This window comes from Aplidium turbinatum, chromosome 1, assembly GCF_918807975.1.
Source record: "Aplidium turbinatum chromosome 1, kaAplTurb1.1, whole genome shotgun sequence".
NCBI lineage: Eukaryota > Metazoa > Chordata > Ascidiacea > Aplousobranchia > Polyclinidae > Aplidium > Aplidium turbinatum.
Genome location: NC_137472.1, coordinates 45,269,381 through 45,297,319, shown reverse-complemented (window position 1 = coordinate 45,297,319; position 27,939 = coordinate 45,269,381). Strand labels below are relative to the sequence as shown.

Below are 27,939 nucleotides of genomic sequence, written 5' to 3'. Positions count from 1 at the left end.
ACTGCTGCCAGGAAAGTAAAACACGAAAGCGCAGATAAAAAAACAACACACTCTAAAACTAAACTAAAAAACCTTTCAGACTTCTGAAGCTGTTAAGTAGAAACTCCAATGCCAGTAAACTAAAATAGAGGGAGCTTGGTGTCCAAAGAGGAAATGTTTATTTAAGAGAACAGTACGAACAAATGGAAACATGCCAATCCGTAACTTTAAACATATAGCGTGTAGATTACAGCATTTCGCACTCAAAGGAAATAGATGATGTTTCGCATAAGCTAAATATGTACAATAGTACATATTACTATGCTCGGCATATATTGTTTTTCGTTGTGACGGCAGCAATAAAAACAACCTATAGGCTACTAATTACAAAAGATTATTACGCACTCAAATCTAGCAAAGTGGATATGAAAATTGGTTTGTTGTCTACTGGGAGCGCGTGACGTTTGGAGAAACCGCAGCATTTTGCAACATATCACATCTTTGTGCAATTGAACTAGAAAAAACGGACACACGGTCCTACATACAAACGTTATATGGAGATAATGGAGACGGTAAAAAAACAAGAAAATAACGTCATCTATTTGAAGAGTCCCTACTCGGTGGGTTGACCTTGCAAAACGAGCGTCTCGAAGCATGAGATTGTTCGACTCGCTAACAAACTCCTTGTTACTCCCACACGTTATTTCATTTTATCCTTTTCCCTTTGCTTTCACTCGAGTACGCACAAAGAGTTTTCAATCTTTTTACGCTCAGATATACAGCAGATAAACTATGGCTGGAGTATCATTGCTTGGAAAGTACCATAAACGCAAATAACAAGCTTTGCAAATTCAACAAGGTATAAATAAATAATTAATGGATTATTCATTGTTGGGCTAAAACAGAATTTGTGTTACAGCAAACGGTAACTTGACAACAAACTTGGAACACAATCCATTCGTGCGTCTATCCAGAATAAAACTATAAAATTTATTTTATAAGTGCACAACGGTGTCCGACGTTTTCTTCGTAAACAGTTCTTCGTAAAGCAATTCTTCGTAAGCAATTTTTCGTAAAACAATTCTTCGTAAAGTTAATTCTTTGTAAAACAATTCTTCCCAAAGCATTTGTTCGTGCATGCAATGGAGATTTGATGTATACGAAGAAATGCTTTACAAAAAATTCTTTTACGGATTTCATTTCACCAACAACTGTTTACGAACAATTGTTTTACGAAGAATTGCTTACGAAGAATTGCTTTACGAAGAATTGTTTACGAAGAATTCGCCTATAACCGTGCACAACTATGTACACTTGTACAATGTACAGTCACTCTGTGGCACGTGAAAACGAAAGTGAGGCATAGCGACTACTAATTATTCTTTGCAAAAATAAAATACAACTTAAATGAGACCTAGTTCGATTGATAGATATGGTGGTGCTTCTTTTTTTATTACACTAGAAATGGAAATACTTGTAAAGTGATAAGGATCGTTGAATACAGAACATAAAATGTAAAAAACCACATTAATCGCTTCTAAAAAAATGCTTCTAAGATGTTAAAAGTTCTACCAGCAAATCGGGGCAGTTTTACATTAATCATTACAACATCGGCTGATGTTGAGTTAATGAAAAAAGCGATGGAGGGTATTCAAAAGAAAGTGTAAAATTAACAAATTAAAAGTGGATCAGAAACTAAGTACCTAGAAAAATTGAAAAGCCGTGAACACAAATTACAACTGAATTATGAAATAAAGTAATGTTTAAATGAGGCACAAAAATCATTGACCGGGAAAAAATAGTGCAATACAAACTCATCTCACAATGTCATATCTGCTTCCTTTTACGCATACAAAAACCAGTAAAATGGTGAAACATGATCACGAAGTCTAAACAAATTTTAAAAAAGCAAAGACAATTTTTTTAGCTTATCTCGTGACAGACTGTGTCGACTATTTCGTGAAACTGCGCAGGCCTGTCCGCATACACGTGATGTCCAGCTCCTTTGATAGACTGCCAAACAAACAAAACGATCATATCAACATTATCTTATAGTTAAACAATAGGATGTCCCACTTTTAGGCGACTTTTCAGGAAAATTACGTTCGGGTCAAATTCTGAATGGATTTTCGTCACTGATTTCAAAAATGACGTTATTTTTTTATTATGACGTCATCTTGATACGCCAGCTAGCGGATTTTTGTTATTTTGGCCTTATCACGAATATGGTAAGAGCTAGAGAGTTAGAACTTGCGCCAAAATGACCGGAAGAGACGATTTCCTATTTATTGTCAATACAATATGAAACGCTAACTGCAACAGAAAAGGAGTTATTTTGAAAAAACATGTTTTTCTGCTGCAGTTAGCGTTTCATATTGTATTGACAACAAATAGGAAATCGTCCCTTCCGGTCATTTTGGCGCAAGTCCCAACTCTCTAGCTCTTACCATATTAATGGTAAGGCCAAAATAACAAAAATTTGCTAGCTGGCGCATCAAGATGACGTCACAATGAAAAAATAACGTCACTTTTGAAATCAGTGACGAAAATCCAGTCAGAATTTGACCCGAGCCTAATTTTCCTGAAAAGTCGCCTAAAAGTGGGACATCCTATTAAACAATCCACGTGAGTCTGTTTTGGTTAGGATTAGTTAAGACTTCAAACTTCCAATAATCCGAATTAACCCAAACGTGAAGGAATTCAGTTATGTGAGTGCATGGTGTATCCCGGAAGCTAAATCAGTGGTTCCCAACTAGGAAGGAATTTCCAATATTTAAGGGAGAAATTTTCGCTTTATAGCTGTTACTCATTTCAAGTATGTATACCATTTCTATTTAAATTGACATTTAAATTCTCAATGGCGTGCAGCGTGCGCAACACTGCGTCAGACAGTATTGCGCACGCTGCACCAATTGGTGGCGCTGCAGAGCCACCAGGAAAAATGCTCAGTCATTCTTACTCGATGAAAACGTATGACCATGGAACGAAAGGCAACTTCGCTTTCAGAAGTATGCGAAAGCACGTGATGAGTCATGATGACTCATGACGTCATGTGAGCAATTTGAAACTCTGCACCAAGCAACTCACCCAGACTTGGACCTGGTTGTCTTCGAGGATATTTTGCGACTTGTAGCCGTATGACCTATCCATCCATGAATTGGCACCGTATATGAAAGCAACTGGGATATTGCTGCTTAAGTCGTCTGAAAAAAAAAACAGCCCGTGTTTAAACAACAAGGCGGGATGAAAAGCAAATATAGTTACTGCTTTTGTCTGGTACTCTAGTGAACTGGAGAACAGAAGAAAACACATTTTATGTACATTATAAGAAAGCTAACACCATTGAGTAAAATACTGAAATATTAGTGTTGTTAAATCCACCAAAAATGTAATTCCTGGCTTCATTGCTAATTCATACAGATTTATAAAGCTTACGGATTCTTGTAACCATTGGCTTATAGGCAAAAGCTAAATTTTCGGTCATTCTTTTGAAGGCGACTTCTCCACTGCAATAAAAACATGTTTGTCAAGTTTCCATACAGCAGCATCTTATTAAAATTTTGGTCATAATCAACTACGATCACAACCAAAACTTTGCGAAAGCAATCACTGTGCAATCATGCATTTCATAGGAATAAGCACAGTTTACAAAACGTTTTCCTCACAGATACGCGTGAAATTCTGACAGGTTTTATTTTCACATGCCAATTGAAGCTCTTGATTCATCAAGGCGATGTGTCACACTGTCACTTTATTCGAAAATTTAGATTTCTCAATTTGGAGCCCTTCCGTTAGGTCATCAGTTTGCTGCATAAACGTGGTGCGTCACCTATGAGTTATGACACCAGACACAAGAAGTTTTGGAAAAGTCAAAAGGAGATCTGTCACAATGTTTTTACACTGCATTGTCAAGTGATACTGTATTATATTATAAAGCGTTTCCTACCTGGGTGCACTGGCATTACAGTGGTAGATATATTCTAGCACGGCATGTTTGTCCTTCGCTGTAATTTCAGGATATCTTGCTTTGAAGTCGGAACGGACACGACGAATTAACTTAGGTCCTGTGACAAATTATTATAGAGCTAGACAATCAACGCAGAAAAAGGTGGAAACGTGCGTATATAGAAAAAGTTACAACAAAACATCAAACGTTGAAAAGATAAGCAGCAACCAATAAAATATAATGTAAAAAATATAATAAAATAAAATACATAAAATAAAATACATAAAATAAAATACATAAAATAAAATCAAATAAAATCAAATCAAATAAAAATAATAAAATAAAATACATGTATTTAAATATTAAGCATGCTCTACCAAAAGAGGGGCAAGTTTATCACATTGTATTGTATCCAATGTCAGTTCTGTAAAAATGCCTCGTTGGTCTTTCTTTATCAGTCTACTTGATGCAGCAGAATCTACGTACCTCACACAACTCATATATACGTTTTTAAAAAGGCTATATAACGTTTTTACATGCATTAAGAAATGGGCGAGGTTGTTATAAAAATCTAAAAAAATAAACACTAAACAGTTAATAAAATGAGAGAAGTCGCTCAAATAAATGCTTACCCAAGGGCCCAGCAGCTCGTACTGCAGCCAGAGGGTTGAATCGACCAAGAACGCGAGCCAAAGCTCGAATCCAAATCGGAAATCTATCGAGGTTTGCCGGCGCTGGGTTGTAGCCCCATGGGTCGACTAACAAAAGTTTCACCACACTTGAAACACATAATGAAAATATGCAATTTAGACTTGTTATTTCTTATGAAATTCTTGTTTGAAAAATTGCCAAAACCATATAACCAAGTCGCCAATTTATGCACTGGAAAATTTATGCACTACAAGATTATCAAACGTAATTGAAATATAGTTACTTGTGCATTGTTTGAAAACTGAGAGCCGTATACAAAGAGAGTATTTACGGTAGAAGTTACAAACTCATGTTTTTAATGCTGTGTCTACTGTCTACCAGTTAGACAATCGATTTCATCTCAAATCTTCAACAAAAACTTCTCGTTTAAAACGCTTAGGCGTTTAGTTTGCCAGATTTTTAACAAATAGGGGTATTTTTACAGTGCTGGCTGGTAAATGTTTTCGAAAACTGCAGATCATGTGTTGCAATTTTATTTTAGAGTTTGAGTGTGGAGCAAACAATAACAGATAAAGTATCACAAGAACCGGCAGACAACAAATAATTTTAAAGGAATTAACACACGTAGTACTTGAGAAACGTGAAAAAGCATACTACTACAGTATCAGTGCTACCACAACAACCAAGAAAACTTTTCCGAAACATACTTGTCAGGATATTTCATTGCATAGCTGCTGACAAGATAACCTCCAAAACTGTGGCCAAGCAATATCATTTGTTCTATTTCTACAGCCTTCCGCCATGCTTCAATAGATTCCACAAATGTTTCTTCAACTAGTTCTGGACGAACATCAAACTTAGGTCTGCTGCTTTGTCCAAACCCAAGCAAGTCGAAAGTATAGACAGTTCTGTTATGGCACAAAGAATCGTAATTCAAAGCCTGGAAAATACAATAGATACAGTAAACCACGTGGCGACCACCCAGGGATATCTACAACTACGGGATTGCTAACTAGAAAATATCTATGACAGGAGCGGGCCGACGTCAAAATCACCACATTGTGAAGATACGATGCAATCAGGAGGCACTCAGTCAGTGGCGTAGCCAGGAATTTTGAAAGAGGGGGGGGTTGACGGCCGGCGGGCGAAGCCCGACGTTGTCTTCGCGAAAGGCGACACCCAGCGGCGGGGGGTCTGGGGAAACTCCCCCAGAAAAATTTGAAAAATTACTTTGAATTTGGTGCGTTCTGAGAGCATTTTCAACAAAAATGTTGGTATAAATATTCCTGTAAAATGGTGCTGTCCAGTGGCATAGCAAAAGGATAAGATCATGTTTTCTTGGGCATTTTTCGGTAATAAAGCTAAGTCTCTATGTTTTTTCCTTGTTAATTCCTGGCTGAGATGTTTGAATGTTTGGTATTGGCAAAACTCGCTCTTGTGACGTCACACGCGTGCCAAAGGGGGGGTTGTAACCCCCTAAACCCCCTTTGGCAACGCCACTGCACTCAGTCATCTATGTACAAGTACAAAAGTGTACCATGTAACTAACCGTATATTTATGGAATATTCAACTTGCGTCGGCATGTAGCCATCAGGCTAAAGAAAGCTCTACCACAAACGTTAATTATGAATACGGTAAGCATTAAGAGAAAACAAAATGGGTATGCATCGTAACAGGAGTCATAAATTCAAATTAAAACGTGTGCAGTAGATATGAAGCAATAAAACAGATAGTTTTCTTTTAGTTACACAAAATAAAGCATAAAAATACTACCCTAAAACACAATAGAGCAGTGGCGTGGTTGGAATAGCGAATACAGTAAAGACGTATAATAACCAAGCACACACAGACATTAGTGCCAAAATAAGCGTTGACAGTGACTAGCTCGTCTGCAGACTACTGATAACCGAGGAGCCTGAAAGGTGTGATAATATTGCGTAAATTCCAACTTTCATGAGCCAAACACCTGAAAGCATTCTCGCTAATGTGGATATAATGCTAGCTAAGCAAGAGCCGAAAAAGTACCGGCATCGACTGAAATCAGCTTTGAAAAGTACTTCAGTACTCCATACTTGGCTCAAAATGTATTGTTGGTACCAGTAGCGGTATCGGAAAAGTACTTCCCACCTTTAATCGCAATGAATTATAACATTATGCACAAATAATACTGGATAGAAGTCTGGTGACAATCATACGCATAATACATATAGTGTAAAAAAAATGAAAAATACAAGTTCAATACAAATGACATGTGAAGATATGTAAGCATATTTCCTACAACTTAAAATTAGCTGCTACTAGAAGCTTTTGATGTTAGTTTTCTGATTTTTCGAAGCAGTTTAGGTTGTGGTTTATCAACAGTTGGTTGACTGTTAAAACGTTTAAGCTGATTTTTTGAAAAACAATTAAAAGCACATTGCACAATTAAGTCAAAATTACAATGCCCAGTAGAACATTTTGTATTTAGTAAACTAACAAGAATCTTTGATGAGCAAAGCATCTTTTTGATTGCATCAACAAAGGCACGCTGATGACTGTTTAAAGATAAAAACTTTCTCATCATAGAAGGATCATTAATGATGGCCTGATAACACTGAGCAGCCAGTACAGTTGTCCCAAAGCAAAATTCAGACGGTTCACATAAACCTCCTCGGTTAGCCATTTCAAACAGATGCTTATGCTCATTTGGGATGGAGCTCTTCAAATCAGGCTCATCATCTCCCTTTATTAGCAACTCCTTGCAAGCACAGCACTTCGTGCGGCGTACAATGCTGCGTGCAATGTATCCGCTGACATAGTAGGCAATAGCAGCATCCGATTCTGACATATCCTCTAATACAATACCAAGAAAAAAGTCTGCAAGCCAAACCTGCTCTTCATTAACTTCACTACCATCGTCATCATTAGAAAAAATGTCAGAAATTCTTGAGGCTGCCAACAGAGTTTGCTGCTGTAGCAAACTTAAGCAACGTATTTTCTTTTCAGCCAAAAGCAGCTGCTTGACGGAAATAAAGAAATTGCCGCCATTGACCTGTATACAAAAAATGAAACTCAATATATGTAACGCACTAAAAGCAACACCAGCGAATCCTTAGCAAACCATACAGTGATCTCTAATAATACTAGTACAGAATAATATAAACTGACCTGCCTATACCAGCCAAAGCGGCCTTCAATAGGATCCGACATAACTTTGCCTGAAAGCAGATAATCAAAACCATGATTGGTTTGAAGGTAGGTGGCAAGTTCAACTACTGCTCCCATGGACTGAATGCAAGCTGTGAATGTCTCGTTGGAAAGCCCAGCCGTTCCACAAACACGCCATTCTTCAAAAATTTTTGTTGCTTCTTTCAAAAAAAGCAACCCAACATGATTTGTCTCATGGCTGATGCTTAATGGAATGAACATAGGATCTCTTTTCTTCTCTCCTAAACAAAGTACCAAAATTTTATAGGGTTATACATAGGCTCAGCTTATCTGCACTATAGTGCTTGTTTCTTTGACCTCCATAGACTGTACATACCTTTAAAACAAGTTTTAACAGACATTACTTTCCAAATGTTGGTGACAAAATTGATATATCGAGCAGTTTCTGAAAATGCTGAACAAGCTGTGCTGTAATGATCCAAGCCACGAACAGTTGATTCATTGAAAACACCTGCATGCCAAAAAATAACTAGTCAATAGTCACACAAAAATACTAGTAAAGCATTGGCATGAACACAAACACACACCTTGCACATAAATACATAAAATTTATTACCAGCTATATAGCTATAGCTTGAACATAACAAATTTACGCTATGCTGATGATACTGTTCTGTTGGCTGAATCACAAGAAGATCTTCAAGAAATAGTGGACAATGTTAACTCAATTGCCAATTGGTAAAGAATTTAATATGAAAATTAACGCTAAAAAGACCAAATCAATAATAATCTCAAAATCATCAGACACTCCAGTACTCCAAATTATAATTGACAATGAAATTATACAAAAAGTAAAATCTTTTTCCTATCTTGGACATTTAATAACTGAAGATGGGAGGTGTGACCATGGAATTTTGAGACGGATAGAAATTGCAAGAACTACATTTGGAAAAAAGAAAAAATATTTTAACCAATCAACGTTTAAAATTACCAATTCGTCTCAGGATCTTAAAATGCTATATCTGGTCAACACTATTATACAATTTGCACTTGATTACATGTTCTTCAAGTTTTTGAAGAAGTTACATTGAATGCATTTTCTACCAAGTTGTACATTTGTACAATAATGCATTTATAAGAACACTAACCAAACACCTACTGAGAGCATGTAGTGGAGATGTCCGTGAAATGCTGCTTGGATTTAATGAGGATTTCTTCAGTTTGTGAGCAACCTTTAATGCCTTGTCTTCTTCCATAGCATACAGGCGAGACAAATGATGAAATTCTGCAATACATGACTGACCAAGCAGGTGCTCATGGCCAGTACAAGGGAGATGCATCCTTTTCCTTTTTACAAAATTGTTGTAAATATTCTTCAGGTTATGAGTAAAATCAAAAAATAAAAACAGTTTTTCCTCTTTTCTCAATGGATGCTCTATGCTGTGCGAAAGCTTTCCACCACACAGATCAACAAACAATTTCCTATAAAACAAAAAGTACAGCTTAAAGTGGTGAAAATGGTATATACAGCAATAGATGTCACTTTGTTTTTAAACAATGTTTATAAAAAGTTGCAAATGCAACAGGCAAAAGTTTGAGTTTTTATTTCATTGAGATCTAAGAGACTATCGAGCATATGAGAATGAAAGCATAATAAAATATTTTATTTAAACAATTGGGTCATTCCATGCTTAATCATCACAGCCATGTAACCAAAATTTTTAATTTTTTTGTAAATTATCAGGAAATGAAGATATTTAAAGTAATAAGTTATTCTGAAAATTTGAGCAAATTTGACCTAGCGGTTCAAAAGTTATGCACGTTTGAAATTTTCACCACCAGGTGGCCAAAGTACAAGGAGCGCCCTAAAATTTGACAAAAACTGTGATCAAAAAGTCAAATATCTTTCTAAATATTTGTCACAGGGGGCTGAAATTTGGTATACTACCATTTTGAAACCCAAGGAGTTCAAAAATGATGGTTAAAAAATTGTGCAACAACCCTTTCCTCCTTAAATTTGTTATACAAAAGCTTGCTCCCAGATTTTTTGATATGTCGACTTCCGCCCGAAATATCTCAGGGTGCCCAAGTGACCAACTATCAAAAATGGTCTCAACTTATTCGGTAGAAGTTCCACATTTTATACCAATAAAAATTTGTGTTTGTATATTTAAGTTACACAAGAAATAAAAGGTTTTTGTTATCTACCTAAAAAATCATTATTGCTTTCGCTTATTATATACAATATAAAAAGCATGTATTGCAACTAACGAATTTTTTTTATTTTACATGCAGGTATTATCTCTAATTTACAAACTAACAATAATAATATGAATCAGTGTTCTGTGGGAACTAAAAGAGAAGAGGAATGCCATAAAACAACATATATTAAAAAGATTGGAATGAAAAATTTAGATGATTTTAAAGATGATGTAAAGGAAGTTTTACTATGGAGAGCGGGATTACCAATTGATTTTTCTGGAACAGTTTGTTTACATCATGAACAAATCTTTGGTAAAAGATATGAGATGAAGAATGTAAAATGTTGCAACATTTTTCAAGTTCATAAAAGCAAAATGCCACAAGGTGGACATAAAATAAATCTTGAAATGGCCAAAAAATTAAAAATAATAAAATACGCTGTTGTACCAGGAAAGCAGTTTTGTCGTAACTGCTTCAAGCAAGCAAAAACAGCAATTGATGAACCAGTTGACAATGACAGTGAGTCAAGCTGTCCTGATGATGATACTGTTGGGGTCTTCTCGAGTGAAGACTCAGATATTCAGATCGATGATGACAGTCGGTTAGCATCAAAAAGAAAACTCGACAATACTTTAATTTCTATTGGACAATCCCCAATAACCCACCATGGCTTACCCAAGCATCAGCGAATTAATTCAGCAAGAAAAAAAATCTCAAAGACAGTTAAGGGATTGCAAGAAGATTTTGCAAGCGTTATTGGTGTTGCTACTGACCAACTGCAGCAACCAGATTCTTCACTAGATGAAGCAAGAATGAAGGATGTACAAGTAAAGGCGGATGATTTGGACGTACTTTTGTATGATATAAAAGAGCGAATGAAAAATGCAGATCACAAAATGAAGCTGATGCTTTTAACATTTAAACCAAGATCATGGTCTATTCGCAAAACTGCTGATTTCTTTAAAGTTTCTGAGTATTCTGTTCGTTTGGCTTTAAATTTAAAAAAAGAACAAGGTTTGTTAGCAGCACCCAAAGAACCAAAAGGAAAAAACCTCATACTTGATGAAACAATCAAAGCTGTTGAACATTTTTATAAGGAGGGCGAGCATTCTAGACATATGCCAGGAATGAAAAATTTTGTGAGTATTAAAAAGAATGTACATGAACAGAAGCGGTTACTACTGTGCAATTTAAAAGAGTTGCATGTGGAATTCAAAAATAAACATCCAAATTCTAAAATTGGATTTTCAAAGTTTTGTTCACTTCGCCCCAAATCATGCTTAACTGTCTCTTCGTCAGGATCTCACTGCGTCTGCGTGTGTACTATACATCAGAATGCCATCTTGCTTGCTGAGGCAACGAAGTCATCCATGGGTTACAAAGAAATGATGAATTTGATTGTTTGCGATGTTAAAAATAAGCATTGTATGATGCACGGCTGTGAAAATTGTCCTGGTATTATAAATTTACAGAGTTATTTGTCAAATTTATTCGAATCAATAAACATTACAGATATCTCTTTTCAGCAATGGATATCGACAGATCGCTCCCAGTTAATTACTCGTACAGCTTCAGTTACTGATTTTTTGGATATTATTGGAAATGCATTTGACAAACTCACAGCACATTCTTACATCGCAAAATGCCAGTCAAATGCTCTTAAAATGCAAAAAGATAATTTGAAAGATAATGAAGCTATCGCTCTTCTTGACTTTGCAGAAAACTATCGATTCATAGTCCAGGATGAAATTCAAAGTTTTCACTGGAATGTAACCCAATGTACTTTACACCCTGTTGCCATCTATTTCCGACCAAACAATGAAAATGCTATTTGTCATAAATCAATCTGTTATATTTCTGATGACTTAGAGCACGACACAACCTTTGTTAATGTCATTCAGCAACGTACAGCCAAATTTATCCAACAAAATATTCCAAGCGTATCAAAAGTGAGTTATTATTCTGACGGGTGTGCAGGACAGTACAAAAATTACAAGAATATGATGAATTTGTGCCACCATAAAGAAGATTTTGGCTTGGATGCTGACTGGACTTTTTTTGCCACTTCTCATGGGAAATCTCCTTGTGACGGGATTGGTGGAACGGTTAAACGACTGGTAGCACGTGAAAGTTTACAGAGACCATATTCGGATCAAATTCTTGATATAAATTCAATGTTGCAGTTCTGTGTAAATTCAATAAAAGGAATACAATTTGACTTCATCAGTAAAGAAAACTTGGAATGTGCTCGTAAGGCATTAGAATTGCGGTACAAGCTTGGAAGCACTATACCAGGAACTAGGTCTTTTCATTTTTATCAGCCATTGTCTAAAAACGAAATCGTATTTAAGCGAACAAGTGATGATAAAGAAAATAATGGTTCTTTTTCATTTTTGAAAGTTCATTCACATATTCAAACCAGTTGTATGGATTATGTAGCTTGCAATTATGATGATTTTTGGTGGATTGGTTTGGTGCTTGCAACCAACAAAGATGAAAAAGATGTTCAAATTCGATTTATGCACCCACACGGACCTGCAACCAGATTCCACTGGCCGGTGCGAGATGATGTTTGTTGGGTGCCGGAATCTCACATTCTTTGCAAAATTGCTACACCATCAAGCACATCCGGTTATAGTCGCTGTTATACCATTCCCCAACAAGAACTGAGTTTGATCACATTGAAATTTGATAAATGAATAACATTGTGTAGTTGAATAGATGTTTGTTACTGTTGGGTATTGGCATGTTTGATGTTGCATGATATTCATCGGGTTATGTTATAACACTGCTTTAATGATATTGGCATTTTAGCATGTAATAAGGTTGTAACTAAATATGTTCACATTTTTTTGTGTTACAGACATATACAAACACTATTTTTTATTGCTATTAAAAGTAGACCTTTTAATGAACAATTTGAGACCATTTTTGCAAGTTGGCCACTTGGGCACCCTGAGATATTCAGTGCGGAAGTCGATGTATCAGAAAATCTGGAAGCAAGTTTTGAAACACAAATTCAAGGGGGAAAGGATTGTTGCAGAATTTTTTAACCATCATTTTTGAAGTCTTTAGGGTTCAAATTAGTAGTATACCAAATTTGGACCCGATGTGACAATTATTAAGAAAGATATTAAACATTTAGTCAAAGTTTTTTACAAATTATGGGGCGCTCTTTGTATTTTGGCCACCTGGTGGTGAAAATTTAAAATGGGTATAACTTTTAAACCGCTTGGTCGAATTTGCTCAAATTTTCAGAATAACCTTTTCTGTTAAATAGCTCCATGTCATAGGAATTTTAGATATTTTAAAATTTTTGGTTACAAATTCCAAAAATTTGTGATGATTTAATATGGAATGACCCAATTATATATATGAACAGCTTACGCAGTAAGTACCCAAACAAACTACCGGTACTATGATGTAATTAGAAAAATGTTATCTTACCTGTTACAGACATGATTGTCTGCAGATACAGCAACTACAAAAAAGATATCATTGAGTGCAAGCATCACACGTTCAAACCAACTCTTCAACAAATTAGTGTCAAGTTTTTCTACAGGAATGAGACAAACAACATCTTTGTACTTTCCACTTATTGATTGGACCATAAATGTCAATACAGTTTTTGCAGGCTGACCTTCTTCAGTTAAACCAATGAAAGAGCCACTAGTATATTCAACACGCTGAGCAGTATACACTTCATCCATCATTAAAACGACAATTCGTTCCCGTTGAGATAATTCAGATGTTCGTAATCTTAAATATTCCAAATCCAGTTTTGCAAAGTCAACAGTCATTCCAGTAGAAAGCTGACGAAGACGGCTTCGACAAGGCAATACAAAAAAATTTCGTAGTTTTTTATAAAGGGATGAACTGGTCAGTTGCCATAAAAATGCAGTAGTGATAGTATTGGTGGAATAGCGACGAGCATTTTTTGGTACTTGGAGTAAAGATATTTGTTCTACAATAAATTTTAATAAAGGCACACATGTGTTTTCATTGCAAATGGTCAAATCTATGGATGCACATTGCTCTAGACATGATGCAGCTAACTCCAACAACTGAGTATGACTTATACTATCAAATGACTTGCTGCATAGTGATTTACATAATGCCAGTAAATTTGTAAGCTCAGAAATGGTTGTTAAACATTGAGAAGCGAAGAGATGTTTATAAACTATGCGAGGCAGGACTGCAGAACACACATATGCTTGAACTTCCAAAGCATCAGTAACAACAACAGAGGATAGAAGTTTGGGTGCAAATGTGAAGTCTTCAGAAATGGCAATATAATGAAACTGGATATTTGATTCTTTGAAAATAACGACATAACCACTTGGTAATACTTCATTCTGAATATTTGTCTTAAATAAAGCAAAATTTTTGATCACCTCTTTTTGGAACAGATTTTGATTTTGTTGTTCAATGACAGAATTTTCTTTTTTCAACCTGGCAGATGCAGATGATGCAGTTTTGCGAGGCACAGAACTTGCCTTTGTCAGATACTGGGGTAAAGCCAAAAAAACACGAGGAACTGCAACAGATTTTAATCGCTTTCTTTGCAATGTACTTGAACCCCGTACTTCCATTCGATCAATTCTTGTATCACAAGAATCCGTTACAAAGTCATTCTCATGAAAATGCAGGGAACATACTCTGGATGACTCTGTGACAATCCAATCTTTCCTCGGAATTACTTTTATCCATTTTTGTTTTAGCTCATGTTCTTTAGGAAACCTATATAAAGCAATTTTCTCTTTACTGTCATTCGTTTTATAACCAGTTTTACAACCTGGTACACAACATTTATACACCATCTTTCAGTTTACATTAAATACAGATAGAAACTTAACACTGCAATTTAGCTGAAAGCAATATACATGGATCGATAATGGTACAAGCAGTGTAAATATTTTTAAGGTAGGCTGTCATGAAATATTTTTACTGGCTACCGGTAATTTTAGTAAAGTGACAGTTTCACTTTACTGGTGACTGCCACACAAAATTCTTGAAGTCTAGTTTAACCAGGCCTACTCCAGAAGCTGAACTGGCCTTTCCTGTCTGCTCATTCATAAAAACAAGTGATACCTACTGCCATGAATCAAACTTGTGATCAGGTCAGCACCTTCAGTGAAACTTGCCTAGCCACTTGATTATCAACGTACCGTAGCTGGTGAGAATCAGCAACAATGTTGGTACTGGTAAGCCTAATAACCCCATAGTGTAAGCATGTACTGATGCAACCTGCCATCAACTTTGCAGAGTAGCCTACGATTAGTACATGCAGGGCAGGCATAGGATTGTTGTAGTAGTAGGCTACGGTACCATACAAAAAGTTAATGGCATTTAATGCCGCATAAAAGACAAGGGGGAAAGTCTATTTGAATTGTCAGATTACAAAAATAGATGTTTCTATATAGTTATAAATAGCCTAAACTCAAGTTTTTAAAATTTTTGACTAGTTAGCAGGAAAGTTTATATCCTAACTTGCATATATTGCTTCTGCTGAACCCCTAGCCTAGCACACCATTTTAGTAGCCAGCCAATCTAAGCAAAGAACCACTACAAAGCTTTACATTTACTCCCTTTACTTAAATCATAACCAAAAAACAAAACTAATTCTGCAGTGACAATCTAATAAGCACAGAGTTATGAATTCTCTGGTCAGCACACTGCAAACTTGCAAAGGAATTGTGGAAACACTTCAAAGTTCAAAAATACCGTCGGCCCGCTTATGACAAAATTGCTGAGTCATTAAACGTGAGTTAGCAATCCCGTAGTTGTAGATATCCCTGCGACCACCCAATAACGAGACCAGTATCATTATCACGACCGCTTCAGCGCGGCCTTAATCTTTTTTATGGTAATGCATCGCATGCTGTTTCTATAACCTCGGCTTGCATGCTGCTTGTGCAATCTTATTTCACCATGTTTGAGCTATAAAACGGTTTACCAAAGCTTATATAAAAAAATGTTTAAAACAAGAAAGGCCTATACCTTTAAAATGGCCTTATTATAAGACACTGATTCCTTTTGGACTTACCCAAAGCCCTACTCCTCCAGCAAAGCCATGAACCATTACAAGTGGAATCTTATCAGAAGCACCATAGTTTGCTATCACTGTCCATAACTTGTTGCCATCTGGCAGCTTAACAAATTTTTTTTCCAATGTTGACTTAACCTCTGCGAAAAGTATTAAGAAGAACCAATGGATACTGATAGTGAAGTTATTAGTTAACTGTTGAAAATGGTTAAAAGGTTGAAACTTGTTGGTTAAAAGGTTGTTAAAATGTTGTTAACTGTTGAAACTTAATTACAAAAATCTACAAGAGTGATATTTATATTTCCTATTCGTTTAATAAGAATTATTAAAGTTTGGCAAACTACTAAAGCAAGGGAAACTATGTTATGTTGTAACTTTATAACAAACAACCTACGTTGAAGCATTTTAGTCTCAGCTTCTACAAGGTGATTGGAAGAAGTCGGTGTCCACTGACAACATGCTTTCACATGGGGCAAATCACTAAACACAAATAACATTTTTTGCTTCATGAGCATAAAACCATGAACATTATATACAATACATTTATTGTTTACATGAATAAAATTACGGTATATGACCAATTCCTTAGGCCAAAAATTAACCTGACACAACAGCTAAAATAATAATAATGATAATATTTATAAAGCGCCACATCCATAGTGCAAACTATGCTCATGGGTGTTGTGCAATAAACATGACAATGGCTGGGTTTTTTTTTTCGGTCATTGACCGATTTTTTAGCAAAATGTCCGAAAAAATATAGTCAATTTGGTCAAAATGTCCAAAAAAAGTATCATAGCCGGTCGTTTGGTCAACAAACATTTGGTCGACAGGACGTTTGGTCGACAGACATTTGGTCGACAAGACATTTGGTCGATAGGACATTTGGTCGACAAGACATTTGGTCGACAAGACAGTTTTTGGTCGACAGGACATTTGGGTTACGGTTAGAGTTAGGTAACCCTGGGTTAAGGTTAGAGTTAGGGTTAGTTAAGCCTAACCCTAAAATGAATCGTTCTGTCGACCAAATGTCTAGTCGACCTAACGTCCTGTCAACTTTTTTTCACGCTAAACTTGATTCAACATTTATGAACTGTCTGATGGCATCAAAATTTCTGAGATGAAAAACACAAGACTTAACAATCAGCATATGAGTGAAATGAAAGCCCATGTCGCTTTATGATGTCAAACAAGGGTTTTATGTACAGGAAAAACAAAATAGGACGAAGAACAGAACCATGAGCAACTCCACATGAAAGAAATGTTGCAGAAGACATTGAGTTTTCAATTGCTACAGACTAAGTTCGGTCATAAAAATAAGAAGAAAGCCAATAAAGTGCGTTCCTGTAATGCCAAAATCTGATTTGAGATGGTTTAAAATAATTTTGCGATCAATGGTATCAAAAGCAGCTGAGGGATCAAGAGAAAGTAGAACACAGCTGTGATTACACAGAAGTACAGTACAAGACTGAAAGCAGCCGGCGGCCATGGCCGCTAAGTAGTTCTTGAATGACCGCCAGTGCTACCTCAAGCCTTAAAGCAGCCGGCGGCCATCGCGGCCATGGCCGCTAAGTAGTACTTGAATGACCGCCGGTGCTACCGTCTCAGTCGGCCAGGTTTGGCCGCCGGTTTCTTCTAGCCATTTACAGTCGAAATCGGCTAGTCGCATATCGGTTAAGAGCATAAATCGCTTTAGAGCATAGCATTGCATAATCCCAAACCATTCCCATTCACTTGTGAAGAAAATTCAACGGTTAGTCGCATAATGATTAATCGCATAAATCGGCTAAGCGACTAGGAATTCTTGATAGATTTGTAGACTTTTATCACTTAACCGCATATTTCCTTTGGCAAAGTGTTAAGTTGCTCAAGATAACACCTCAAGACAGACAGTTAGCGCCTACATGATTTAAACAATAAAGTAAAACCGCACGAAAAAGGCCTTCTCTTCTATGATTTGAGTACAGTGCTGTATGAATCACAAGACCACATTTTATTTATGGATTGTTACATCATAAACAAGTATCATTACGTCGCAGTACGAACTGTAGAACCACAAGACTAAGTATTATTTAAACTGCAAAAATAAAGAATACGAGAGGAAATTAGCAAGTCAGCAACGCGAAAAGAGTTTTGTTTGTCCGACAGAATCGTAAACAAAACATTAACTATCTAAATCGCATGATTAGTGAATTTTCTTTCTTGCTCGCTGAAGCGAATTCGTTACGGTTGGGTGATCACGGCAGCTACCCGAAAGCCACGAGGAACGCGCGTGAACAGTTGTTGCTGCGTCACACTTCGCTGACCAACAGCCAAACAAAGTAGTACCGTTATTTGGAATTCGGTTGTACAGTACTATTCTAGAATATTCTGTAAATCTCCTAACACTCCGGGTTACGTATTAAGGCTCAATGCCTTCGTTCATCGAAAAAGTCCAGCGGTCTGTTTTCACGCTTTTGCGTTAGATAAACGTTCGGTATTGACGTATAGGATACTGTCATACAATGTAAACGGTTAAGCGCATATACCGTTTAAGCGCATAAAAAAGCTTGACAAATTGACTATGCGCTTAAACGATTTCGACTGCATTTAATTTTGCAATAGAATGAGCGTGGATTAACTGTCGAAAATACGTACGGTAGTATCAAAGAGTGAGGCAGAATTAGGTCAGCCCGTTATAATCACCACTGATGTGTTGTGTGGGAACACTTACTATTGTATATTAGGGAATATATCTAGCTGCGATCACCAGCTGTACCGGCGCATTCACAAATGCGTGAGCACGTTAGGCCAACGCGCATTCATCCATTATGCGCGAATAATAGCGTTAATTACCATGACGCGAAACCACAAGTCGCAGGTTTGCGATTTTTGTATGATTATATAGCAGTACTGGACGAACATAACTGAACAAAAACAAGACGAATTTTCCGCTTATTAAATGATCTAGAATAAAGTTTTTAAAAAACCTTCGCGCATTTGCCCGTTTAACTAAGTCTTGTTTGTAATTCCCGACGTTTATTTTAACAAAGTGTTAATCTGAAGTGCTAATTTACATCGGCTGGCAATATTGTCGTTTTTATGTCGGTGTAATGTTGTCGGACATTGAATCGTTGTTAAAAAGGAGAACTAAGTTAGTTGACATCCGAGGGGAAAACACGTGTCTTCATAGTTAAGAAATGTTCCCACTATGGGTTAGTGACCTCACACCCTCAATGGTACAATCATAACAGTATAAATGGTCAGATTTAATGAAAGGCGGTTTTTCGGTAATGCAGTTGAAACAATTTACTAAGCAGCTGAAACGATTTAGTGTCGTTAGATGGTCCCGCAATACCGGATTACAATCCCGATAAAGCAGTTATTGCGTGGTACAACGATTCTATTGCAGGACGTCGCCCAGACTTCAACAACGCTAAGTGATCATTTTAGCATTGTAGCAAGTTTAAGTCTATTTACTTGTGCTATGCTTATTTGTATTTTGGCCTCCAAGCGCGCAGATTTGGCCGCCGATAAGGAGCTCCCGGTAGGCCACGATGGCTGCCGGAAAAAAATACGAGTTTTAAGGCCTGCTACCTCCTTAGTCGGCCAATTTGGCTGCCGGTTTCTTCTAGCCAATTAATTAATTTTGCAATAGAATGATCGCAAATTAACTGCCGAAAACATCTAGTATCAAAGAGTGACGCAGAATTAGGTCAGCGTGTCATAATCACCACTGCTGTATTGTGCAAAACATTTACTATTGTATGGAAAATATCCAGCTGCGATCACCAAGTCTTGATTGTAATTCTCGACGTTTATTTTCAACGTTAATTCTCGACGTTTATTTTAACAAAGTGTTAATCCGAAGTGCTAATTTACATCGGCTGGCAACATTGTCGTTTTTATGTAGATTCAATGTTGTCCGACATTGAATCGTTGTTAAAAAGGAGAACTACCCAGACAACAAAATTCGTCATTTTTACCCTGATTTAACGATTCCAAACGTAGAATCAATGTAAACATGACGAATTTTGTTGTCTGGGTAGGTTACTTGACATCCAAGGGGAAAACACCCAGTCTTCAGAGTTGAAAAATGTTTCCGCTGTGGGTTAGTGACTTCACACCCTAAATCAGTGTTTCTCAACCTTTTTTTTTGCCCAACGCCCCCTTCATGAACTGGCAAAATGTTACCGCCTCCCAACAAAAACGATTAATTACGAAAAGCGAATATAAAACAGTAAATACTATTTATATGGTACCTACTACAAAAAGTGCTCAATGTCAAGCAAAAAGCCAAACAGAGCGAATTACATCAAATATAGGCTAGTTACCAGTCTCTAAAACCCTTACAGCCTGTTTCGCCCTAAAAGGGGGATTATCAGAAGGTACTTATTCAAATAGAATTCTATTTCTATTAGAATAAGGACCTTTTGATGATCCCCCTTTTAGGGTGAAACAGGCCGTAAGGGTTTTAGAGATTAGTAGGCCTAATTACATTTGATGAAAAGCAAATATAGCCTATATTTGCGAGCAGGAAAACAGTGTACCGTACGCCTACTGGTAGTCAGTGTGAACCTTGGGCTTGGTGAGAAAGTGCCAGTTTCTTCACATCCGGTGTAAAGCCAGTGAGAAACATTCGAGGATCACCTCTTATGGATAATTGGATATGTCAAGTGGGTTTCGCTGTTTAGCGTACCAGAACAACAGCAGCTGAATCCCTTTTCCACCAGGTATGAGGTAGGAAATGCTATCACGAAGATACGAGCTCTTTCACGAAATCGTTACGCTGGGCGGAAGATGGGTTAAACCAGAATGTCCCTTAATAATCAAAACGCCCCCCCTTAAGCCGAGTTAATCGTACCGCCCCCCTGAAAAATCAAAACGCCCCCCCCCCCCCCGGGGGGCGGTACCGCCCCCGTTGAGAACCACTGCCCTAAATGGTGACATCATAACGGTATGAATGGTCAGGTTTTATGAAAGGCGGTTGAAACAGTTTGGGTTTCAACTGCATATGTATGCAGTTGAAACAATTTGGGTCGTTAGGTGGTCCGCAATACCGGATTACAATCCCGACAAAGCAATTATTGCGTGGCACAACAATTCTATGGCAGGCTTCAACAACACTAAGTGATCATTTTAGCATTGTAGCAAGTTTAATTCTATTTACTTGTGCTATCGTTATTTGTATTTTGGCCTCCAAGCAAGCAGATTTGGCCGCCGAGAAGGAGCTCTCGGTAGGCCACGATGGCTGCCGGAAAAAAACACGAGTTTTAAGGCCTGCAGTAGCAATATCATTATGGACTTTTAGTAAAGCGGTTTCTTTGGAGTGATGTTGACTATAAGCAGATTGATTGACATCAAATAAATTTTGCAGTTGCACGTTTAAGAAATCATTTAACTGTCAGCTAACTAATCTTCTAATATTATGGACACAAAAAATACATTGGACACAGGGCGATACTTCTTGAACTTTTCTTTATCTAGACTTGGCTTTTTAGGTATGGACAAACAATGACATGTTTGAGTTCTGGCGGGTCAAGACCAGTTGCCAAGGATTTGTTTACAGCAGAAGTCAGAAAAGATGATGAATGCTTTTGAGGAGCTATGAGGGCACTGGATCTAGTTCACACAAAATGCAGATGATGATGCAGTTAAAATGTTTAGAACTTTAGTCTTGTTTGTTTCATGAAAACCAGAAAATGAAAAAATCTATGTGCTTATGGCTACAAGGATCTGCTGACTGAGTTCCTCCAGTGGTGTGGTCAAGACAGGGAAGAGTATTTCTGATTGAACTAATTTTCTTTAAAAAGTATTGGCTAAATGATACAGCAATTTCTTGAGCAGTCTTTCCAGTTGGATGAACACTTCTGTTATCTTTGCTCATCAATGTCTTACAAAGTTTGAAAACATGTTTTGGAGTTTTGTTTTCACTGAATTGCTTAAGAGAGTAATTTTTCTTGGCTTCAAGTACTAACATGTTCACATATTAGCATTGTTTTTTGTAAATATTTCAATGAATAGATTTTAGTTTTACTCCATTTGCATTCAAGCTTTTTTCGAATTTGCTTTTCTTTGTTGAGTTCCATAGTAAACCAGATAAAATTTGTTCTGAATGTGAGCATGATCAATGCTATTAAAAACAAATTTAAGAGATAAATTATAGAATTTTACAAGTTCTTCACAAGAACAGTGAACAGTGTTTGTATTTTGTTCACTGTGTGAACAATACAAAGTGAACAAGCGTACAATACAATGAACCTCCGCAGCAATGATGTGATCTAATTATATTAGAAGTTACAGTATATGTAACTGTCATTATTAATTGAATCAGCTTTAGCCAGACATTCTCCCTGGCATATAATTACTTCTACTGTAAGCCAGTGTAGGTTCATAAAAAAGCAACATAGTACATACCTTTCTAATGCTTGCATATTTTCACTTGTCAATTTGTCAGTTTCAGAAGCCATTGTTACACGTTTTAAAACAATCAAGTCATACAGGCTAGCCTATAGGCTATATCTTTTAATTAAGTAAATTTATTATAAATGGTGTTTGTTTGCATGAAGCTTGAGATAGTCTACCATATGACAAAACAATAACTATGTGCGTTATCATATAAGCAATGCTGGATTTTATTTATTCTCAAACCCAGTATATACAACACCAAACATATTACCTTGTCATGACCATAACACAAAACGTTTTGACAGCCATTCAAGAGCATTGTGTAGTGTTCCTGAATGGCCTCCCATCATAATTTAAATTTGCTAGCACTACAATACTGGTAGTGGTAGGTAAACTTTATCCAGACCAACGAGCAATCACAAAGAGTTTAGATAAAGTTGTACCACAGCAATAAATTCCAATAAAACATGACATGTTCTATTAAAGGTTTTAATTGATATATATTATAACTATATAGAAAGGCTTAGTATTTCCCTAAACTGAATTTAAAACAGGTTACTTGCATGAGGACATATAAGTCTAGTCTGTAGGGTTGTAGTGATGAATTGGTGAACATGCCTGCATTGCGTGATGTCACTGTAGGTAAGAATAAATTTGACAAGCCTTTTTCCTCACAGTGATTTTACATCAATTTAAACTTGATTTAATGGACAGTACTTTTAACACCAATTGAAGTTACAGATTGCATAGTACTAAATTTTTATGTATAAATACAGTACCACTATTTAATGAATTGAGTAAGTTACTGCACTAAATTGATAAATTCAAGTGCATTGTGCAACTTTCACCACATAAGTGTAGCTTCGTTAGTGACTACCCTATATATATCTAGCCTATCAGTATCATATTAAAGAAGGTTTTGCTTTTTGTAGAGATGTACCGATATATCGGTATCGGTGATATCGGCCATTTTTTAAGTATCGGTATCGGCAAAATTTGGCCGATACTGTGGCCGATACTAAACACGTAAAAAAGGCGTTTGCTGCGGATTTTCTGCAGAAGCAAATATATAGATTTTTTTAAAGTGGTAACTAACGTCACATTGAAGTAGAAAAATAACAACCTTTTCAAATTTTTGATACCTCACACTCCCATGACTTCATGCGCGCAGTGCAGCGCACCTTTCGGCATTGTTTGCTTACAGTGATTCTTTCACTCAAACAAAACGTTTTGTTTCAGCAGTTTTGCGTTGTTCGATTCTTAAGTTGTGAAGGAGGCTCAATTTCTCCAATATTTATCATTTGTGTTTCTTTTTTCTCTCAGCAGAGGATAAAACCAGGCCAAGACTACCCAGGTGGCGGGAATTTGTAGTTTTGCATCGTTTTTGCGTTGCTGGACGTTTGAGGGACCCGTGTGGCTTGGTTGTTTTTGGTGGGCTGGTTCTGTCAGTTTATGATTTGGTTTCCGCCTTTCGTTGTGGTGGACTCACCAGGCTTGAACAAAGTCGTGGCGGAGTAGGTGGGCTCGGCGTGGGGGCGGTGGGACTGCAAATCTTCACTGAACTAATCAATAAGTGGTCTTGTTGCGCCTGGGATGGGGCCTCATTGTAAGGGGGGAGTGTCCTTCCCTGCTGTCGGCATGGGGCTGGGCGCTCACTGGTGCGGCGGGCTGTTGCGATTCGCTGGCCATAACGGTGTAGCTTCCACGCTAGCCATTTAGACCATCCAATCAACTATATGTTTCTCGGCAGCCGTTTTGTAGCAAGAATTGACATGGCTAGTGCGGAAGCTGCACCGTTGTGGTTGGTGGGTCACGGCAGCTCGCTGTGCTGGTGAGTGCTCAGCCCTGTGCTGGTGGCCGGGGGGACGCTCCTTTCTTCGCAATGAGGTTGTCATCTTGGGCGCAACGGGACCATTTTGATTGGTTTGGTGAGGATTCGTGGTCCCATTGCTTTCTTTTTGGGCCTACTTATTCTGCCGTGACATTGTTTGGGCTTGGTGAGTTTGTTACGGCTAAGGGTGGAAGTTAATTTGCCGACTGGTGCAGCCGCCTTGCTGGGGGCAGCCGAGTTGCCTGGGTTTAGAGCGTTTGGCGGGGTGGGAGCGAGGCAGAATTGTGCATTTTTGCTACCTGGGTAGTCTTGGCCTGGCAAAAGCTTTTCAACCAAACGAAAAGCGCCCTTAGGTTGCACATTACTTGTCGAACAGTTTTTGTACGACCACACAAATCACTTGGTTTACATTTTACATCTTATTATCAATTATGATAGCTTATTAGGAGAGTTTGCGCAAACATTTTTTTTCAGAAACCTCAATTATGATGTACTAGTGTTGGGCGATATTGAAAAAAACAAAACAATACGATATTTGAAAAAATACTCGATATTTCGATACTTTTCGATATTTTTGTTCTAATTAAGAAAAGAGTTTCTCAGTCTTCGAAATTAGTGCCGGCATTTGCCGACGCAGATGCATGAATTAAAAATGCCGAGGCCAAACGAGCACTTGTAAAGGTTAGGGTTAGTTAGACATTCCTCCCAGTCGTTATGGCACAGCCATAGATTTGCTCCTTAGTCAACACCCTGATGGAGCTCTGAGGCGTGTGGATGGGTATCAAAGCCCGAAAGCCGCAATACGTGGACGCTTCATTGCGAACGGTGCACGGTCGTTTGGTCGACAGACATTTGGTCGACAGGACGTTTGGTCGACAAGACATTTGGTCGACAGGACGTTAGGTCGACAGAACGATTCATTTTTGGGTTAGGGTTAGGGTCAGGGTTAGATTAGGGTTATGGTTAGTTAACTAACCCTAACCCTAAAATAAATCGTTCTGTCGATCTAACGTCCTGTCGACCAAACGTCCTGTCGACCAAACGTCTGTCGACCAAACGTCTTGTCGACCAAATGACCGGGTACCAATGCGAACGGCGAAGACAGTGTAGATTTACAGCCAAGCGATGAGCCTCTTGTTGTTTCTGATTCCAGTGCTGACGCGACAACCTCATCCTCCGATGCCGCATCTGATGATTCCGATTCTGACAGCTAGTTCTTTATCAAACAAACTTTGTGTTGCTCGCAGTATCCCAATTGCGCCGAAATGATGTTAGTGCATACGTAAATCGAGGCAATCTTCTCGCCGGGAGCTATTAATTTGTTACTGGTGCTTGGTTGAGCAATTAACGTTATTTTATGATAATTCAACGTCGCTAGATGTCGAATTAATGTAAAACAAACGTAAATTTTTTATTGGGTTTTGTTACGCAATATAACCCGCCGGGAAAATTAAACCGTTTGTGTTGACTTGAACGTTGAATCAACCCAAAATTAACCTACTTTTCCTTTCCGTGAGTTGTTCAACGTGAATTACCGCAACAGCGTGCGTATCGCGTTGTTCGCTTTATCGCTACTTTTGGTATTATTACATCACAACAAATCAAACAGTGTGGTCGGGATAGACTACTCAAGTATATTTTTTGCTTCTCGTTTTACATGTTTTGGTACAATTTTTTTCGTAATAAACGTTCACAGCAATTGCCGAGGCAATTTCAACTTTTGCCGTTTGGCCTGGCAACGTTTTTGTAGGGGTTTGCAGTTACGAGTTAGGGCTGTAATAGTTAAAATATCGAACGATATTGAAATAAATATCGATATTGAAAAGATATCGTATCGTATCGAAAATTCGATATATCGCCCAACACTATGATGTACGGTAATGTTTCTTCCCTTATACCCCAATCCTCAATTACGGTGGCCTTTCATTTCTAAAACCTACTACTATGACACAGCAATGCGGTTGAGATTGGATTCTTGAATCTTTAATAAATTATGCCAATTGAAAGCTTTTTTAAGAGTTTTATGCAAATAAGGTAAAACTTAGCATTTGATATAATTCCTTGCAAATACCAAAATTGCTTCTTTTTGTAACACCAAAGTATCGGCCAAAATATCGGTATCAGTATCGGCCTAAAAAAGTGATATCGGGATCGGTATCGGCCAAAATATTGGTATCGGTACATCTCTAGCTTTTTGTAAGAATGATAGGTGTACTACTGTACTTGCTATACAATACCTTTAGATCAATTTAATGTGGTAGCCTATTCTCTATTTCTTATATACAAAATAGCTATATTTTCATTATGCGTTTGCACCAGCACGTAGTTAAGGGCTAACGTGTGTATGGCCGAAAACGTTTGTAGCTTATAGTTTATGTTCAATTTTAATCCATTATGTTAAATGCCGTGTGGTTGCTTGGTTGTATATGTCTGTAGCACGTAGTTATGTGCACAAATCAAAATGACTACTTTTCTATGTTTTACGATGAAGCGAAAACCGTAAAAACTGTTTGCGGCTGTCTTACAACATTACTAATGTGTTTTAGCACAATAGCTGTGGAATGCCACAAACAAAAATTGACGTCAAGGCAATACAAGGCAATTCGAAGTGAAAAGTAATTTTCAGGATAGGGGAGACTTTTTCAACAAAAACTTAAAAATTTTCAGAGATCTTAAAATGTCCTGTTGACTGTTGTATCCTAAAGTCAGGGCCAAAGTTGAAATTAAAATTAAACCCACCCTACTAACAGCCCATGCTTCTTCTTTAATAAATGTATAATCATTTACCTTTTCAAAACCCATACTTTTTTTTCTTATATAGCTAAAATGCATTACTTTCATCCTTGTCGATTCTGAGTCTCCTACAAGTCAGCAGTTGTGAACTGGGCAAGTGACAACTGAACTGGTTAGTTGATCAATAGCGCCTATTGAGAGCACAGAGTGATCCATTGATTGATAGTGCATAACACATACAATCACACATACACATTACACAAACTCTTGTTTGATTTCCTGTCTGTTGTTTTTTTAGTTGTATGTTTATTCACAAACTGCTGGTTGATTTTTTAGAATTCACAATCCGCGAAATTAAATCGCCCAATCGCATGTTCAAACTAGAGCTGCTAGCTGCAGTTAAAATTCAGGATGGAGTGCATAAGTATACTAGACACAATTTTTTGTCTTGCTGCTGTTTTTATTACAGAAATGAGACTTTGCGATATCACAATGTGTATTTTAATAAAAAGTGCATACAAAAATTGTGGGCAAAATCGTTTACATCATCATCATGACCCATCCCGTCCGGTCGATTTCGATTATGGGTTCAGCATCTCCTAGTTTGTACCTTAAACCATGCGTACCCTCAGTTCGTACCCTGAAAAAATCGAGAGAAAAAATTAAAAAAAGCCGAAGTTGCTGATTGCAGTTTAATAGCACAAAACCGAGGTCACTGATCGGAGTTTCCCCAAACAATTTGAAACAACGAAGTGGCTATTCTTACAACATATTGTAAAACTAGCCTCTGAAGCTATTCTTACAAGCACCACTCAAGCAAGACGTTGTTTACTCGAGCAAGACCTTAATGCGCTCAGGCGTTTCATCCGACGACGCTCATACGTAATTTCGCGCGCATGCGTATTGGCTTGTGCTGCACACTTGATCGCAGAGTGGACCGCGGTAGTTGCTGATATGATGGTCAGAAATAAAAAAACAACTGAACTGAACTGAACTGAACTGAATCCATCGTCATC

The 27,939-nt window shown here is 37.4% G+C and overlaps 2 protein-coding genes across 2 annotated transcripts; both read right to left on the bottom strand.

Moving 5' to 3' along the window:
* Nucleotides 1-134: 134 nt before the first annotated feature.
* Nucleotides 135-22,476, bottom strand: LOC145780879 ((Lyso)-N-acylphosphatidylethanolamine lipase-like). The gene is made up of 9 exons (XM_082592534.1): nucleotides 22,369-22,476; nucleotides 16,367-16,452; nucleotides 15,973-16,112; nucleotides 5,284-5,516; nucleotides 4,558-4,703; nucleotides 3,926-4,043; nucleotides 3,415-3,485; nucleotides 3,067-3,182; nucleotides 135-1,992 (listed from the first exon to the last, which is right to left on the bottom strand). Exons 1-9 carry the CDS (start codon nucleotides 22,419-22,421, stop codon nucleotides 1,903-1,905), a joined length of 1,053 nt encoding a protein of 350 aa, XP_082448660.1. The 5' UTR covers nucleotides 22,422-22,476; the 3' UTR covers nucleotides 135-1,902.
* Nucleotides 6,865-13,573, bottom strand: LOC145776444 (uncharacterized). The gene is made up of 5 exons (XM_082587818.1): nucleotides 13,374-13,573; nucleotides 8,884-9,206; nucleotides 8,101-8,235; nucleotides 7,725-8,005; nucleotides 6,865-7,608 (listed from the first exon to the last, which is right to left on the bottom strand). Exons 1-5 carry the CDS (start codon nucleotides 13,535-13,537, stop codon nucleotides 6,865-6,867), a joined length of 1,647 nt encoding a protein of 548 aa, XP_082443944.1. The 5' UTR covers nucleotides 13,538-13,573.
* Nucleotides 22,477-27,939: the final 5,463 nt, after the last annotated feature.

Excerpts from the sequence above, each read along its gene's own strand:
- LOC145776444 (XM_082587818.1), bottom strand. The coding sequence starts at position 13,537 with ATGGTCCAATCAATAAGTGGAAAGTACAAAGATGTTGTTTGTCTCATT. Across the intron at positions 9,207-13,373 it reads GACAATCATGTCTGTAACAG|GAAATTGTTTGTTGATCTGT; the intron begins GTAAGATAACAT and ends TTTGTTTTATAG. Across the intron at positions 8,236-8,883 it reads ATCTCCACTACATGCTCTCA|GTGTTTTCAATGAATCAACT; the intron begins GTAGGTGTTTGG and ends TTTGGCATGCAG.
- LOC145780879 (XM_082592534.1), bottom strand. The coding sequence starts at position 22,421 with ATGGCTTCTGAAACTGACAAATTGACAAGTGAAAATATGCAAGCATTA. Across the intron at positions 4,704-5,283 it reads GCAATGAAATATCCTGACAA|TGTGGTGAAACTTTTGTTAG; the intron begins GTATGTTTCGGA and ends ATGTGTTTCAAG. Across the intron at positions 1,993-3,066 it reads ACAACCAGGTCCAAGTCTGG|TCTATCAAAGGAGCTGGACA; the intron begins GTGAGTTGCTTG and ends TTTGTTTGGCAG.